The sequence below is a fragment of the Syzygium oleosum genome, unplaced genomic scaffold, assembly GCF_021117445.2.
Source record: "Syzygium oleosum isolate NSW1041296 unplaced genomic scaffold, Sole_v2.1 Sole_v2.03, whole genome shotgun sequence".
In the NCBI taxonomy this organism is placed as follows: Eukaryota; Viridiplantae; Streptophyta; class Magnoliopsida; order Myrtales; family Myrtaceae; genus Syzygium; species Syzygium oleosum.
This window is the reverse complement of record NW_026607487.1, coordinates 10720403-10738055: the sequence shown is the minus strand read 5'-3', so window position 1 is coordinate 10738055 and position 17653 is coordinate 10720403. Positions and strand designations below refer to the sequence as shown.

General features: G+C 41.9%; 2 protein-coding genes across 2 annotated transcripts; both read left to right on the top strand.

Moving 5' to 3' along the window:
* Window positions 1-3918: 3918 nt before the first annotated feature.
* Window positions 3919-7105, top strand: LOC115670656 (sm-like protein LSM8). The gene is made up of 6 exons (XM_030591977.2): window positions 3919-4058; window positions 5627-5726; window positions 6265-6305; window positions 6382-6456; window positions 6548-6600; window positions 6814-7105. Exons 2-6 carry the CDS (start codon window positions 5690-5692, stop codon window positions 6902-6904), a joined length of 297 nt encoding a protein of 98 aa, XP_030447837.2. The 5' UTR covers window positions 3919-4058; window positions 5627-5689; the 3' UTR covers window positions 6905-7105.
* A 2434-nt stretch (window positions 7106-9539) lies between these two features.
* LOC115664783 (interactor of constitutive active ROPs 3) lies at window positions 9540-14796 on the top strand. Its single transcript, XM_030586667.2, has 5 exons — window positions 9540-9818; window positions 11005-11083; window positions 12049-12217; window positions 12511-14205; window positions 14291-14796. The coding sequence occupies exons 2-4, from the start codon at window positions 11064-11066 to the stop codon at window positions 14188-14190; spliced, it is 1869 nt and encodes a 622-aa protein (XP_030442527.1). The 5' UTR covers window positions 9540-9818; window positions 11005-11063; the 3' UTR covers window positions 14191-14205; window positions 14291-14796.
* The last annotated feature ends 2857 nt before the right edge of the window (window positions 14797-17653 follow it).

Genomic DNA, 17653 nt, shown 5'->3' with positions numbered 1-17653 from the left:
ATACTCTCTATCTACTGTCTCGATAATCGGCCAGCAATTATAAATTATTCGTGAATTGTGTAGCCTAGTGTGCAATGTCATCCATGAACTTTTAAGTTTTAATTTGTTCAACGTGGTCCATAAAACTTTTTCTACATGTTCAAATCAGTCAATGAACTATATGAAAACGTTCAATGTTGTCTTTCAATTAATTCCACTCTATCGACAACATTGAACAATTTCATATAATTTAGAAATTAGATTGAACATGTATAGAAAATTCACGAATCATATTGAACAAATTAAAGTTCAGGGACCACATTATACATTGAGCAAAAATTTTCGAGATCATTTGTGCCATTTTCTCTACCACTATTTATTGCTTCGTAAAATGGAATTACCGGGAACTTTTTTTTTCCTTCCCATCCCAACGAAGAAAAACAAAAGAAAAGAGAGAGGAAGAGAGAGAGAGAGAGCTCTCGCGTGCCGCTTTCCCGACACGCGTCCGTCGCTAAAAACGTCCGAAAAATGACAGGACTGCCCTCGACTTGGACGGCGTGGTTATGGAAAGTGGCGAAACGTAATTTCCGATATAATTATCTCCATTTTTTATTATTTATTTCTCTGACTTTTTCTCTGTTTTTTTTGGAGTAAAACTTGCTTCTTCCTCTTCTTGACTCCGAAGTCGCGGTGGTCCAGCGAAGTTCATCCCCAGATGGACCGTGGAACACGATGGCTGACACCCGATAGTTACAACGGGTCGTGCAGATAATTTAAGGACAGTATTTAATATACATGTACTACCTCATTAAATCCGATCACATTCAACTAACCAACGCGACCTCAGATTTTAGTGCGAACAGGATATGCGAATGTCCATGTGAACGCGATTTGACCGATGTAGAATATTGATGTGGACAAAATTTAACTACCATGGGCACCCATTTTGGAAGATTTAAATCACGTTGTGTTACGACGTCGTTCGACGATCACGTCAGCTGAATTCGACCGGATTCGATATCGAAAGGGCTTGATTAGAATATCTGTAAAAGTAAGGGGACTTGGTTAAGTAATCAGAGGTAACCAAATTTAATTTCGAAAAGTAGGAAAGGATATGGGTTACGAAAAGTTAAAAAAAAAAAAAAATTAGTATCCGGGGGTGTATTCTACCTTAATCATCGGTTCTTTTACTCCTCCTAAGTCGGCACCGTCATTGCTCGCGGTCGCAAAGTTATTTTTTTATTTATTATTTTGCTTTTTCCAAAGGGACAACTGGCATGCGAATTACCCGTTTTGCCCCTCGAACGTTTGAAACCATGGGAAGTTTTTTTTTTTTGCTAGAAAAAACCATGGGAAGTTACCCTCGAACGCATGCTAGAGTTTTCGCGTCTTGCAATTTGCCCATTCATGTTTTGTTTATATTTGGTTTGAAATTGGACCCTTGACGTTGGCTTCGACCAAGCTTGGAGCTCCGATCGCGGGACGAATTTTGCCGGGCAAATCTGCCACAAAAAAAAAATGTATGCCCGTGGAAATTGAAGATAGAAACAATCGGTTTTGAAATCGAAAAATTTACGGATCGTAAAAGAGATATATTTCGAAAGATTATTGGAAAAGGCGGTTTTCAATAGCGAGAAAGAGAGGGAGATAAACGAGCGGGGGCAGTGGCTCAGCGAAGAAAGCACCGATGGCTGTAGCGATCGTGTTGGCAAGGTCCTAATGGTGGCTCGATCGCGCTTTCACATGCCCCCAACGGCACTATTGTCGTTTTGCCTTGGACGACGCTACCGTGGTCATTTATTTTCTCTTCGTTTTATTACAAATCGGTATTTTTACAATTTATTCATTTTGATCATGTTCAGGTCTACATATAATTTTATAACAAAATTATCCTTCATAGCTAGTTAAGGCTAGTCATTTGGTTGGAGCTCCGAGCAAAATTTGGGAGTAGTCCACTTTCATAGTATATCGTTAAATTTTAGAATGTCAAGGGACAAATTACGAATATAAAATCACCCCTCACGAAAAATACGCAATATCAGATCTTTCCAAAAAAAGCATCCAATTGTCGTCGCGAAGAGAGATCGTGTGAACGCCTCATTTCTTTTGAGAGGGAAACAATTGCAAGCGCGCGTACTGAGCTTGTAAGCAAGGATTTAAAAGACTCTTGGAGCTTAGAATCACTAAAAAAAATTTTGCCGGTTCAAAAAGGGTGGATCGTGGGCATGTCGATTACGAAAGATGTCGCGACATCCATGCGCTCGAGATCACATCATATTAACCGTGCGATGCACGCATGAAATACCTTTTCGTATTCTAATCAAGCCTATTGTCATTGTTAAGGGGGCTAAGGAGACTCCAAAAAAAGGGAAAAAAAAAATTGCATTCCATGGTCAAATTCGCTTCCATAGACTCTTACTATTCTTATCGCACGTTGTAACGTGACATGTAAACAAGCGGGGGACTTTCTTCTGCTTTTCCCTTTTTGGTTTTTCTGAGTTTGCTCAACCAACCTTTCGATCTGCGATTGGGTTTGCGAGAGATGCAAGCAAACCATGGCAATTGGTCAACTGGGGATATCAATATGCACGCTGACCTCTCGCCCTCGTTCAATGGAGGATTTGAAGGGCAACTTTTTCCAAATTTTGATGATGAGATTCCACGGGTTGTTTTCTGCACAAATTCGAGGATGCTTCTTCGAGAAAAAAAAAAAGCATCATGTTGACAACCAGATAAGGCGGCTTTGGTCGGCTACTTTGGAGAATGACAGGATGGATTTTCCTTAGTGATGTTTAACCATACTACTAGTTTGTCTTTATTTTATCAAAAATCAATTATTAACATAATATTTTTCTCAAAATGACCGCTTGTATCGCTTCTATTAGTACATGGTCAAAAAGTATTCCCGTCATCAACTGTGATGCTTAGGCATAGATTAACAAACAGTTTCCATAAAAAAAAAAAATTCCCTAAGCATTGATTTCTCTCGAAACAAACACGTCGAGGACAAAATATTTCTTTCATTTTTCAGCGCACTGATTACACAGATCACGAAAAAAGGCAGTGGATTGGAACGACGGAATTTCTTTATCAAAATCTCGGGAACTCGTTTCAACGAAACCCTATTAAAACCGCATTTTATTCGGTATGGCATGTTTTTCGCATGACTATCAATTTCGAGTTTCGTGATGTTTCTGATCGGTCCATCTCCATTTTCAAAGGATACGCGGATAAATCGTTCTATCGTATTATTTAATGCCCCTGACTCTAACTTGTCAGAATACACCAAGTAACATTGACTCTAACTACTAGGTGGAGGAGAACATCCCTATCCATTTTATCGAACGGGTAAAAGTCACAATCCCAAAAATCATCGCGTCGTTTCTTCCTCGATCGTGCCTAGAAAATTCTGGTCGATTTAAGTATTCTATTTTACGCACGTACCGGGAGCGCAAGTAAAGCCTGAACCGGCCCGACCCGAACCAAATATTTCGGGTCCGACATCCGAAAATTGTAATTGGGAAAGTTGATGTCCCACGAACATCATTTAGATACTGAAAAAATTAGCGCCGGTGGATTTTCGCAATTAGCGAGATCGTGGTATTCTTTTGGATAACTGCAAATGCCAATTTGTATACGTATATCATTTGTATGTGCAGATTGTGTACGTGTTCATAATCATTCGTAAGGTGATGTGATCGGCATCGCGAGTCCAATATCTGAAAATCGGTGGTCGCGATCCACGGGCCGTAAAGGAGAGACCTAGCAGATCATTTGGGCCAAGCGACCAAAAAAAGATCATTTGGGCCGAACAGAGCCCAAAGAGAATCAGAAGATCATTTGGGCCGTGCAGAGCCCAAAGAGACTAGCAGATCATCTGGGCCGCGCCAATCGCGAATAGCGAAAAACGGCGCGTTTCGGTTCTCTTTGCGCAGCATCGATTTCATCTTCTTCGCTCTTTTAGGTCTCAGCTCCTCCGTCTTCGTCCGCCCCTCCCTCTCTCTCTCTCTCTCTCTCGCCGGCGGAGCGTGCGGTCACCGGCCTAACCAAGCTCTGCTAAGCGGCGGCGTCGTACGAAGGTGAGCTTCTCTGTCTCTCTCTCTCCTGATGCGACTCGAGTTCGTCGTTTCGGTAATGGATCATCCGACATCGATGAGCGTGTCCGCGCGAGCGTTTATCGCGCTCGTTTTTGCGATATTCTGTTCCGCGGCTACATGAAATTTTTTACGTCGGTCGATTCGGCTGCGCGCGGTTGGAAAAATTGGAATCCCTCCTTCGAGAGATTCCTCAGTGAACAGTAGTTGCGCGCGCGACATTCGATCGTGCGTTGTTTGTCGCGTGAGCTGGTGAATCGGCACTGTGCTTCGGTAATGTGATGCGTGGGTGGGTTTGTTGAGGCTCGGTAGGTGATTGCGAGGTCTAAGTGGAAAGTGTGATTCTGGCTGTGGTCGTGGGAGGGCGGCTCTATTACTCAAGGGTGGTGTGTTGCATTTTAGTGGCCGTGGAAATTACTAGTAGCTAGACTCAGTGTCCTTCAAATGCTGATGGATGCTAAGCGAAATGCCGGGGAAAATAAGAAGTTGCATAGATAGAATCTGTATTTTTTTGGGTGTGTGTTGAGATATTTTTCTGTATCGAATAATGATGCTTGTGGCAAAAACGAAAGAAATTCTAACTTCTAATATTGAAGCTTTTTTGCATGGGCTGCTGGAAGAGTAGGATAGATTGATTGTTAGTTGTACGAATCCATCATTTACCCCAATTGCAGGATGCTTCCCTCGTTCATGCCAAGCTCCCCATTTTGATCATGCATTTGTTTCTAGTGAGAACATTTGTGCGTTGTTCTTTATCCCGATGAACTTGGAAGACAGAGGTGGTCTGAATTTTCTCTTTTCATGGTTGAACTCTGTAGTTTATGGTTGAATTTATGCCTGAAGGGAGAAGATATTCCTTTTTGCTATTTCTTGTTTTATTTAGCTTGAGAGGCCTCGGTCTACAGAAATGCTGGTCATCATTCTGTTTTTGACAACCCTTATAAGCAAAAGGCTGTTTATATAATGCAAATATATAAGAAGTATTTCCAATGTCCCAGTCCTCTTCAGGCATTGTATTGTCTTTCATGAATAAGAATGATATTGGATCTCTGTACCGAATTGTGATAGTATCTTGCCAAAAACTGGCTATAGGAAGTTCTTTGTCGTAATCAGACATTATTCAGAAAGAGAATCTCTCTCTCTCTCACTCTCACTCTCACTCTCACACAGACACATGCGCCCGCGCATCCACAAATATCTTCAAGTCTTTTTGGAAAGTAACAGTTTATGAGGCAACGTTTTACTCACTAAAATGAAAATCACTCTGGCAATTACAAAATATCTCGGTGCTCATCACTCACGAGACTTGTGAATCAGCAAAACGAAAGGAAATGAGTACCTTCATGGCAAATAGTGGATAATTTATGTTTTCCCAGCCTCTTGAGTTCGTTCAACCAATTGGATTTCATATTTACTCTCTTCTCCAATTCCTCAAAGTCTTGTGGAGGATGTGCTACATATTTTTTATACTAAGAAGATATGCTAACTTGAAGCTGTGTGGACAGGTTTTCAGCCTCCGAGAGACTTATTTCTTTTCATTCATTTTTCTACAGAAGAAAGTGTACAGAACTAGACCTGCAAGAGGGCCGGCCTTTGCTAGTTTTGGGAGTTGCGAAATGTCAACTGGCCCTGGACTTGATTCTCTCGTAGACCGTATGTCTCTTGACTTATCTTCTCAGGTTCTTGCTTGATTTTCTTTAACTGTCAATTGGGAGGAGAAGAAAACCTAAACCATATGAGTAGGAGTCTAACAGGGACATTGAGATCGGGCTTAGGACAATGACCCTCGAGCTCGGTCTCAGTTTTCGATCAACAAATGAAAGGGGGCTTCCACTCCTATTATCATATGGTAATTTGAACAGTTTTGCAGCATATGCTGATGTTTGTATTAGATGCGTAAAGACTATGCAAGAAAAGTAATAAATGTGTTGAATATCAACTGTCTAGTATATGATCGTACAGGTACATGTGGCACTTTTCTGTTCATTTTCCAGCAGTGAACTGGCATTAGTGACACTTGTATTTGCTCGTTAGTTGACTTCAGAGGATGTTGACTCGAGCCCTGTTGAAACGAGAAAGCTAAATGCCTAAAAGTGACTTGGGAATATCTGTTCTACTTACGAATATTGCACTCAATTTCTCAAGGTTTGCTCCTTGCTTTGCTCTTATATCAGTTATTTTTTGTATGCAGAAACAATATCGGTCATTACAAATGATGGGCGTAACATTGTGGTATGTTACACAGCTACCACTTCTATTTTTGTCACTGTGGAGTCGAGAATAATTACAATATTTTGAATCTCTTTAGGGGGTCTTAAAGGGCTATGACCAGGCAACGAATATCATTCTCGATGAATCTCATGAACGTGTTTACTCCACAAAGGTTTGTCTACATTCCCTATTTCCCCTCTTTCAGGTTTTGATATTTCGGAAGACTCAAGACTTCACATGAATAACATTCCGGTTTACTGCAGGAAGGCGTGCAGCAACTTGTGCTTGGCCTCTACATAATAAGGGGTGATAACATGTAATGACATACTCCATCTCAGTTCAACCTCTTTTTCTTCTTTACCTTTTGTTTCTTAAAGTAACAGCAGAAAGAAGAAGGCAGGTTCAACTTGGTTCGCCGTCATTTATGTCCCTTCTGCCTTTGACTATACTTGAGCTCCGTGATTACTTTGAAGTAAACTCTGTTCGTGTATATATTTTCATAGTTCTTTTCCATGTCCTGTGTTTGCAGAAGCGTTGTCGGAGAGCTAGATGAGGAGCTTGATTCAAATCTGGATTTGTCCAAGCTGAGAGCTCACCCCCTTAAGCCTGTAATTCATTGATCATGTACCATATAGATGTGCTACAGTAGCGTTCATGCACTTTATTAGCCGTAATCATATACATATAGGTTGGTTCATGATGTTTGTGGAGAACTTATAACTGTTTGTTCGTAAAATGTTGCTGATGGCTTAATTAAAGGGCAATCTCTATACAGTATTGCCGTTGTCGAAATGAAAGGCAATCGTTCTGTTTGTGAAGAATTATGCTAGTCTTTATCAGATTTTAGAGGATGCGACGTTTGGTGGATTAAAGAATGAAGTTGGTTGGTTTTAGATTTTACTAACTTTGAGACCTCGGATTGAGCAATTGAAATTCCCAATGACCGACGGTTATATCGAAAATGGTGGAGTGGATTTCGCCGGCTGCACCGACCTATCATCAATCTTGAAACTCCTCGCATTTCTAAGGCCAGAGTAACTTGAGAAGCTGGTGATGTCTCGCTTCAGGCTGCAAGGTCAACGATGAATTGTAGGTACGATTCAACAAGCCCTCCATAGGAGGCTCACTGCTCACAGCACGAGTGACACGAGCCTAACGTCAAAAAGTGTGCTTCATGAACTTTGTTAGATCGTTTTGACCAAAAAAAAGAAAAGGAACTTTGTTAGATCGAACCGCACGGATTACCATGGAGACCAAACAAATTTGTGCCCGGATCTTTTGAACTCGATACAAATTGAAAAATCGGCTTTGATGGAATTTTTATTTGAACCTAATTTGCCATGGATTGGGTGATCTCCACAGTTGATGCAAGATATAAGTTTGTCCACCATTCTTCGGTCGGTTTATCTCATTGTTAACGGAAAAGCAACTGGATTATCTTTTTCAATCCTGTGGGTCTGGCATTTAAGTGTCAATTGTTCTTATGTATCGCTTGCTTTCGATGCGTCCCAAGTGTGCATAGAGGTTGAGTTCCTATCCGTTGGAAATACTTGGAAATTTTTTCGATAAGTTGCTTTGTAACTTGTTGGGACAAAGTCTCATTGAATTTGGACATGAACCGTCGATTTGGAATTAGAGCTGCATTATGTTACATTATCTAATAAATCAATTTAGTAAATTTTTTTGGCCAAAAATTTACAAATTTTGCGATCCCGCTTCCTGAAGTTGACCGTACTGCCTTTCAAATCGCCCCCCCCCCCCTAGCTAGCTAGCTCCTCTTGTCACTTTCAGCACGACACAGGAGCGACCCTTCAATGGTTTTCTCCAACCACTATGTGCTTGGAAATTTCCTGTTAAAAAAGAAAACATCCTGCGAAATGACGAGACATTTTTCAATCTCCTCCGTGAAAGTGAGAAAAAAGAAAAGCTGTTTCCCGTACTATGCCCGATAATATGTGATCTGATCTCAATGTTCATCGCTTTAATTTGAAAAATTAGTCAAATTGGCCTTGTTTATTTTTTGAATTATAAATAATCACACCTCTTCTATGTTCATGATATTTTTGTTTGTCCTAAGATTTCACCGCTTATGCCTTTCTTCTTTCTTGTTAGAGTATTTATATATGAAATCACGTATTTATCTAATATTTAAATTTTCAGAATAATTGATAATAAACCCACAAAATCTCATACGAAATCAAAATAGGAAACCGTGAGCTCATATTTTCTCAGACCCTCATTTACTGACAGAATATTTAAATATTCAAAGTAGGAGGTTCTCATTGCATCTAACTTTTTATGTTTTAGGCTCTTGAACCATATAAAGTTTGTATCGCCATGCAAAGTAATGTCGAATATGTCTCTGAAAAAAACAGCCTTGTGTACCTCAGTTTCACACTCGTCATTTTATCATTATCAATTAAAATAGTCAAATTAATCAGCAAGGCTCCGTTCGTTTGGCGGAAAATATTCTTCTTTTGGAAAATATTTTTCCGGAAGTCATTTTCCTGGAAAATGTTTTCTCGGAACATAATTTTCCGGTGTTCGGCGATCAATATGAAAAATTTTCGGAAAATATTTTTCATCGGCGACCGGCGGCGGCGGCCGGCTACCGGCGACCGGCCATGCGGTGGCCGCGCGACCGGCCGTGGCGGCGGTGACCGCGGCGGCGGCGGGCCGGCGACCGGCGGCTAAGCGGCGGCGGCGGGCGGCCAATGCACCGGCGGCCAACAGTGGTGACCGGCAATCAACTTCCTCTCCCACGGAAAATATTTTCCCTCCCATAAGTAATTTTGCCTTCAATTTGGGGGAAAATGATTTCCTCTTTACGAAAAGAGGAAATCATTTTCCTCAAAACAATTGAGGATTTGGGGGTGGGGAAGGAAAATGTTTACCGACGGAAAACATTTTCCGCCCCCGAACACCGAAAAACGCGAAAAATATTTTTCGAAAAAATATTTTTCCGCAAACGAACACAGCCTAAGATCAGAATAATCTTATGTTGACATCGAGAAAAATTGAGGCGTGCAAAAAAAAAATGATGCACCAAATACGCACCGGACATTATTAATCCATTATTTTCTTTTTCTTTATTCAGACGAAACCAGTCATTAATAACAATCTTTATAAAATGTACGTAGATCGAAATGTACAAGAAAAAATCCCAACACCCATGATTTGTCGTGCAGCGAAATTTCTCAGAATACAAAGGTGGATTCATCTCTGTCTCTCTCTCTCTTTCTATATCAGCAGTCACCAGCTCATCTCCCACGCTCACCCACTACGCTCCAAAAAAAAGGGAAAACATCCAAAACGGAAAATTCAAAATATGTGAAAGCGAAAGCGCCTCGGGAACCGCACTAGGAAGTAGAAGAAGAAGCAAGAAGCAAGGAAGAAGGAGGAGCAAGCAGAAGAGCCAAACGAAGCAGAAGCAGAAGCAGCAGCAGAGAAGCTCGAAGCAGAGAAGCTCGCTTTCCTTTTCCACGGCCGGTTTCCCTCTCCTCTGAGCAGAGCGGTCCGCTGCCTCTCGCTCCGGTAACCATCTACCGTTTTGCTAAAGTGCGGTGCTCTACTTGCTTCAACGGCGTCCAAAAAAAAAAAAGGAACTTGCATCCTTGTTTGTATTTTTTCTTCAGAAGTAGCATGATGGCTTTGACATTGTCTTCTTTTGTTTCGAGTGAGCAAAAGGGTCGAGAGTTTCGGTTGACTTTTGTCCCCTGTTGCCCATGATGTTCCCTTTTGAGCTCCCTTTTCACTGTGCAAGCTTTGCGGTTTTTGGGTTGCAGAGGGCGAGCTTGAACCAACGCTACAGCTAAATTTCGAAAGCATTTTGCCTACATTGCTTCCTTTTTTCGCCTTTCGTGCCTTCTTTTCTCCGGTTAAAGACTCGAGCACATTTCAGGAAAAGGAAGAAACCCGAAAAGCCATTTCGTGAGCAAAGCACAACTGCCAAAAATTATCTGCATTTTCATCCCCTTCTCTGGTGGGGTTTATCTCTGCCTTTTCTCCTCGCTTTTCCTTTCAGATCCGTATGCGGGAAAATAGTATGCTCCTCCGATTTTTCCCGGAAAGTATTTTTCTATTTCCTCTTACATAATCAGCGGCGTGTTTAGAAAGTGGAGTTCTTTTTTACTCGCTTCAAGATTTCGAGCGAACCCCACACACACACCTCACATCGCATTACCCTGCTTTCACGGCAGACATGGAGGTGAAAACTGCAAACCTTTTCTCCAGTCAGCCGCGCGATTTTACTAAACTGCCCCTACCCGCTGACGCGCGCCGACGCGTGAGAAAATGGGGAAGGATCGAGGGGTCTTTTGTGTAATTTGGGTCGCCGTTCGTCTCTGTGCGGGAGGTCCCCCTGTGGGTTACTTATGGCAATGATGGGTGTTTGTCTTTCTGGTCTATCCAATGGTTGGATCGGGGAAGCATCGGAGGGGCAGAGATGACATTACACAGCACTGCTTTGGTTAATTTATGGACTGTTTCTTGGACTGTATGTGTGAGATATTAATTACGGCATGCCTTTGAGGCATCGAGTTGTTCCTCGGTTGGTACCTCCTTTTGGCTTTATGGATTCATGGATGGATGGAGAGCACATGCACATGCCCCTCATGAACCCATTAATTTCTGAGCATGTACCATTCATGGCATCACATTGGATTCTCTTGTGATTTTTTCCTTCTTGTGGTTGAAATGGTGAAATCTCTTTGTGGGTCAGGCCAGCACTGAAGCTGTTAAGGCATTACATCCTCTGTGACTTGTGGGTGTGGTCAAACCATGCAGACCCCAAAAGCGAGGTAACTTTGGACCCTCCTTTAATTTCTTCTCTTTTCTCACATTTGCTGGTTGGATGAACTCGAGATGCCTGTTTGGTAACTGACTTATCAATGCTGATCTTTCTTTCCATTTCTGAAACTTTGAGCTGGATGTGAACTGTGTTTCCTATATGTTTCGGCATTCTAGCCTTTTGGAGAATCAGCTTTGTCTTGTATTATTTCTTTAAAGATTTACCGTCCCTTTCGCTGAGTACTTGCTCCTAGAACAACCCTTTCAAGCTGGTGGAAATTCCTTGTCTTTAAGCCTATTCAGCATCAAGAAAAGGTTTGTCTCATATCTTGCCTTAAGATGATGTTGTGCGAGGCCATCTAAAGTCCACAGGTGCTGTTGTCGAGACATTTAGAGCTCATGCAGTGATAAGTAGAGCATTGGAATTTTCCCTAAGCTCATCGTGGTGGGTGGATACAAGCTTTTTCATTGCTTTGCTTAATTGTTTGGTTCATCAAATGTTGACGGCAAGCATTATGAATGCACTCAGTTTTTTTCGTGAACTTTGATGATGTTATCGATATGCTTTTATGAAGAGAAATTGTCATATGCTTATTGACTATTTCAGGATTTTTTTTCTTTTTTTTTGGGGGGGTGTGGTGCTATGTGTGATTATAAACCAGTATAACACTATTTTTCTGACCCCATGCAGTGCATGCCAAAACCTCTAAATTCAGGTTTCTTCTGGGTTCACCCATTTACTGGGTTCGCCCAAAACCTCCTAGTTGTGAAGCTAAATCTATGGATATGCTTGGCTTCTAATATGAACTTGTGTTAAGGCACCTATAAGCAGCTTGCTTTCCCCTGAATCCGTTTTTAACATAATGTTGTGAATGTGCACGTTGCCTGCTTGAAGAGACTGTTTCTTCCTTTGCTCATGTCTGCGACCATTGACATGCTTCTCTTGGGTGTCTGCCTTCATACACTCTGATGGCAGAACTGGTTTAGAAGTCCCTCAGAGAGTCTCTCCCCGTGCTGTACGCCAACTGAAGACAACCACATCGGAATCTGATTCTGCATCTTCTTCAAATCAAGCCACTAGAACACCAAAAGAAAGAAGTCCCAAGGTGGTTGAGCGCAGGTCACCTAGAAGCCCGCTATCTGAGGTACTTGCATAGATTGTTTCAACCCAATTTCCCTCTACTGTTCTATGTAGCAAGTTCCCGAATCTAGATAAACTAATGCAGCTTGCCAGTGCTTCATTTTCTGTTCACAAACGATCTTTATTGATCTCTCCTTAGCTAGTACTGGCCTCCGTGACGATCAAGGCTTGAGGGTTTTCTCTGTCTCGGTGTCACGTCATAAACACTGAAAAAACGGAATAGATGCTGTTGCTTAGCATATTTAGATGAAGGTTTTGAACTAATCATCTGCGTACTTTTTCCTTGTTTTGATCCAGAAGAAACGTCCATCTCGAATATCGGAGTTGGAATCTCAGGTTTCACAACTTCAGGAGGAGCTGAAGAAAACCAAGGACCAGCTAAATTTTTCTGAATCTTGCAAGAATAAAGCCTTGCAAGATGCAGAGGAATCCAAGAAGCAGTTATATGACATATCTTCAAAGCTTGATGACTCAGAGGAGCGTATTGTGGAGCACTCTGCATCTGAGGAATCTCGTGTAACCGAGTTTCAAAAAGCCTCAGAAGAACGGGAACAAGCATTGCAGTCTGAGCTTGAGGTTATCCAGAAGCAGCTATCAGTTGACTCAGCTGCTCTAGCATCAGCTGTGGATGAGATTCAGAGGCTTAAAACTGAGCTGGAAATGGTTGCACAGTCTGAGGCTGCGCAAACAAAGCACGCAGAATCAGCAAATATGGAGCTCCAAAGCTTGAAAGGGAATCTGGCCGAAACTCTGTCACTGGTAGAAAACATGAAAACCCAGCTTAAAGATTGCAAGGAATCAGAAGCACAGGCCCAAGTACTCATTAATGAAACCCTGTCGCAGCTGGGTACCGCCAAAGCAACCGTGGAAGCACTCAGGTTGGACGGGATGAAAGCTGTGGAAGATTACAATTCAATTACTTCTGAGCTGGATCAGTCAAAGGAACGCGTGAACTTACTCGAAGGGTTAGTTAGCAAACTCAAAACGGACCTCGCACATGCTGGCGGGAACAAGATTTCGAATCCTTCAGATGATATGGATCTAGAGCTGGAAACTGGCCAACATCAGAAGACCAAAGAAGCCAACCAGCTGGAAGAAGAGCTTTCTACTCTTGGATATGAGATCAGACATCTGAGGTCTGCACTTGAAGCTGCTGAAAGCAAACACCGTGAAGACCATGCTGAGAGCACTGTGCAAATAAAGAGTGCTTATGAACTGATGGAGCAGATGAAATCCGCATCAGGTGCCAGAGAAGCTGCATTGGAGGCAGAGTTGTACAAAGCAAGAGCTAATATTGAAGATTTGAAGGCGCACCTGATGGATAAAGAAACTGAACTGCAAGGCGTTCTAGAAGAGAATGAAGGGCTAAGTTCAAAGCTCGAGAACACCCTGTCCCTCCAGAAAGAATCCACACTGGAAAGGGAGCTGAAGAAACTTCGGGAAGAGTTATCAGAAGTGAAAGCAAATCTGATGGATAAGGAGACGGAACTGCAGCATATATCAGAGGAGAACAAAACAATGAAGCTAGAGCTCAAGAAGGGGGAAACTGACAAGGCTAAGATGAACGATGATGTGGCCGCACAAGTAGAAGCAGCAAGAGCTGCAGAAAGAGAGGCTCTCACAAAGCTCAGCTTCATCATGGAGGAGGCAGAAAAGAGCAACCGGAGGGCAGCAAGAGTAACGGAGCAGCTTGAGGCAGCACAGGCGACAGGTACGGAAATGGAGGGTGAGTTAAGAAGGTTAAAGGTGCAGTCTGATCAGTGGAGGAAAGCTGCAGAGGCAGCTGCGGCGATGCTTTCAACTGGGAACAATGGGAAGTTTATGGATAGAACTGGTTCTCTTGACAGCAGTTACAATCCTATAACAGGCAGGATAAGCTCGCCTTATGCAGAAGACATGGATGACGATATGCTGAAAAAGAAGAACGGGAACATGCTGAAGAAGATAGGAGTACTCTGGAAAAAACCACAAAAATAGGAGAGAATGAGTCAGGTGATGCTTGCTTGCTAGTTTTTGCCGCAATAAACAATTGTGCATTTGCATATTTACTCGCTGAATATTTTTTTCCTTTTTCCAGCAAGTTGAAGAGGAGCGATTGTATTGGCTTCAGAGTCATTACTCGGATCTTCTCCGAAGTTTGTAGTAGGATGCAACAGCAGAAGTACTGCAGTTTACTTAGTACGCCCCCCCGTTGAGTACATATGTCTTGGCGGTGGCCATTTCGGGACGGTATGCAATGTTGCATACAATTATGAGTTTATGCCTTAGGTTAGAAGGATATCGGTTAGGGAGAGGAACTTTATCATTCTACTTAACTAGTTTGGCTGCATCAACTATGGATTTGAGATGTTCAATTACTTGGTCCCATCAGCGACCTAGGTGTTTGGATTTCTTTTGGCTACTCGAACCCCTTCCTTCCATGCTGTGGGAATGCTGTCTCTATGCTGTTTCTGTCTGCATATACGAAGTTTGTCGTAGAATTAGAAGCTGCGAGTGCAGGCTCTGTTGTTGTCTGCCTCTCGAGGAAAACTTGATACCCTTTGATTTTTCTTCAATATGTGAAATGGCTTCTGATTTTCTCTAGTCGTTTTACGCAATTTACAACTTTGAAGTTCTTAATTTTCCCAGGGATATTTACTAACTACAGAATTCTATGCCTATACGATCATCTAGTTTGGTGTCCGAAAATGCCATACTTGGGTGCTGACTGACATAGCTCTATCGCGTATATAGTTAAAGATATCAGCTTTAGTGCAATTAAATTCGCATTCATCCTTGCATCGTTCTTTGTGAGATGTGGATGAATTTTGGTAAAAATTATGTCTCGAGCTTGTGCTCGTTGAACTAAATATGACCCGAATGAAGTGCATCTATGGAAAACTCGAATCGAATCGGAGTGTATGGACTGCTCGAAGTCCGACAGCCATATGTGGGTGTTGGAGTGTTCGGCCTGAAGGTGGAAAGTCCCAACATGGACTTTTTATTGGACTATGATTCGGCCACATATTACTTTGACTGAAGGGTTTCTTCTGTTGGATATAAATGCCTTGAGGTCTTGAAGAATTTTGGCTTTCACGTAAAATTGGTGCAGAGGCCGTCGAGTCGCTTCAAAGGCACGACCCGTGTTCGTTGAATTGCATTTTGAGACAATATAAGAAGAAAATTATCTGTTAGGATTTATGTATTCTATTGAGATCGAGTGATTGTTTAGCGGGAAATTGTGTGGGAGCATATGTCAAGAATCCTTCTTTCGCTCATATTGACGAAGAAAAAATCAACAAAAAAGTAAACAATGACCATATGAATTTGTTGCGAAAACAAGTGGATCGATACAAAACAAACGGAACGAGAACAAAATAATTAGACATCAAATTTATATGGTTTGGTCAATGTGACCACAGAATTCCATTACAACCACACTAGCAGAATAGGATGTGAAGGCTTGCTGTTGTAAATGAGGATCATTTAAACTAGCATTGTCCATATCAGGAGCTTCCCTGCACTTCAGTTCCAAGATAGATTTATCTCAGAGTGAAAGCAAATCCGCTAAAACGGCTCTCTTGTTCATTCTTTGTCGAGATGATTCTTCTGAGCATGTTGCTCCTGTTGGTTTTTGTTTGTAAAACAAACAAGGCATTTTCCTTGTCCCACATAGGAAATAAATGAAAATTTTGATCTATTTATAAATTAAGGTATTATCTTTTATTTTAAATAGAGAAAAAAAAGGGTGAGTGGCCTAGACCCCCCAATACTCGCATTTTATAAGCCTTAATCAACAATCTATTTTTATTTTATTTGTTTTTTTTAATGATTGTTTGGGCAAAACTGTCAATTTTAGGACACGAAAAGGTATATCCAAAATTGACAGTTTTCATGCTCAAAAAGTTGTGTCCGAATCACAACTTTTTGGACATAAACGGTTGTGTCCGAATGGCGGTTTTTCAAATACGAAAGGTTATGTCCGAATTGCAGTTTTTCGAACATGAATAGGTGTGTCCGTATTGTCAGTTAGACACCAAGAGATGTGTTCTATTTGCTTATATATATTGGACAATTTTCTTTAATTGATAAATGAACATAACTCCCTTCATTTTCGTCTTTCTTAAGAGAAAAACGAGACAGCCATTTTCTCAATTATTTTGCATAGAGTTTTAGGAAATTTACTGGAATTGTTATCCAGTATTCTCACTGTGACTTTGTTGTATCCTGAAGAGAATTTGCCAGTAACCTATAGCAACTTCGTGGGACAAATTGATCTTAAAAGATAGTGATTACACGCCTCAAATTCCGACTACATTTCGATTCCATTTCCTCCTAACACAATTTTCCCAACAGCTCCCGCTTTTAGCACGGAGACCAAAAATTTGATTTTGCTTGCTCGCCGAATTGCTGGAATAGGACATTGCAAGTGTCCTCTTCTACTTCTTCAAAGATCTCTTGCCGGATCATTTGGTCCACAAACACAAGGACACAATCAGGCAATGCCGACCTAGCATACTTGTGCAGGTTTGTTTCATGTCTGAATAATTCGCCGGTTGGTCTTCTCCCGGTGAACAACTCGAGCGAGAGGATTCCCTTAGCTGTACACATCTCCGAGACTCGACACCTCAGCTCCCATGCCATACTCTGCTATTCAGAAAAAAAGGAACCATCAATCATCAGTACTCTTCACCATTTGTATGGTCAATATCATAATATCACCAGAAGCAAAATCATGATGAAGAGTATCTGGAGCTGCATATCCTATGGTTCCCTTGATACCGAGTGAGCTAAATTGACTCGCGTGATCTTTACCAACCTCGACACCAGCCTTGCCGTGATCTTTACCAACCTCGACACCAGCCTTGCCGAACCAAAATCGCTAACTTGAGCGGTCATTTCATTATAAACAAAAACATTGCGTGGCTCAAACACGCATCAGTCGCACATTGGAGAAAATTGTTTACCCCCACATCGAAAATTAATGTAGATCAATGCAGATTCCTTATCAGATAACGACAATCATTTGTCTAGCTGATCATAATCATGTATCTAGCGGATCCTAATCGTACATCGAGGTTTAAAGTCGTTGTCATGTAAACAATAACTGCAATCTACTCATCCAGCTTATCAGATGTGACCGGCTGGCGAGCGGCCATATGCATGATGCTTTCAGCGAGTGCCCGTCATTCCTTCTGCCCGTGGCCAATTTTTTCTCCTCGTCTCTAAGAATTCTGCTCATTGAGCTCCTAAAGTCTTAGGCAGGTGAACATAAAATTCAAACCAGACGAAAATAATGCAACCGGGGGGAGGGTGCTATTGTGGTGGCGCCACATCTGTTCTTCTTCGACCAGAGAGGTGAAGCATCCAATCTCCGTTCAGCTGAGCGACGGGAGTCGCCTTCTGTGCAATCAATGCGGGCAGAGGGCTTGTTGCCGACATCTTGGACTTGCGGTGCCGA

Bases quoted from the DNA above. Each gene is read 5' to 3' on its own strand.
- LOC115670656 (XM_030591977.2), top strand. From the start codon at position 5,690: ATGTCAACTGGCCCTGGACTTGATTCTCTCGTAGACC. The intron at 5,727-6,264 runs GTATGTCTCTTG...TTTTGTATGCAG, and splicing joins ACTTGATTCTCTCGTAGACC to AAACAATATCGGTCATTACA. The intron at 6,601-6,813 runs GTAATGACATAC...CTGTGTTTGCAG, and splicing joins ATAATAAGGGGTGATAACAT to AAGCGTTGTCGGAGAGCTAG.
- LOC115664783 (XM_030586667.2), top strand. From the start codon at position 11,064: ATGCAGACCCCAAAAGCGAG. The intron at 11,084-12,048 runs GTAACTTTGGAC...CTCTGATGGCAG, and splicing joins ATGCAGACCCCAAAAGCGAG to AACTGGTTTAGAAGTCCCTC. The intron at 12,218-12,510 runs GTACTTGCATAG...GTTTTGATCCAG, and splicing joins CTAGAAGCCCGCTATCTGAG to AAGAAACGTCCATCTCGAAT.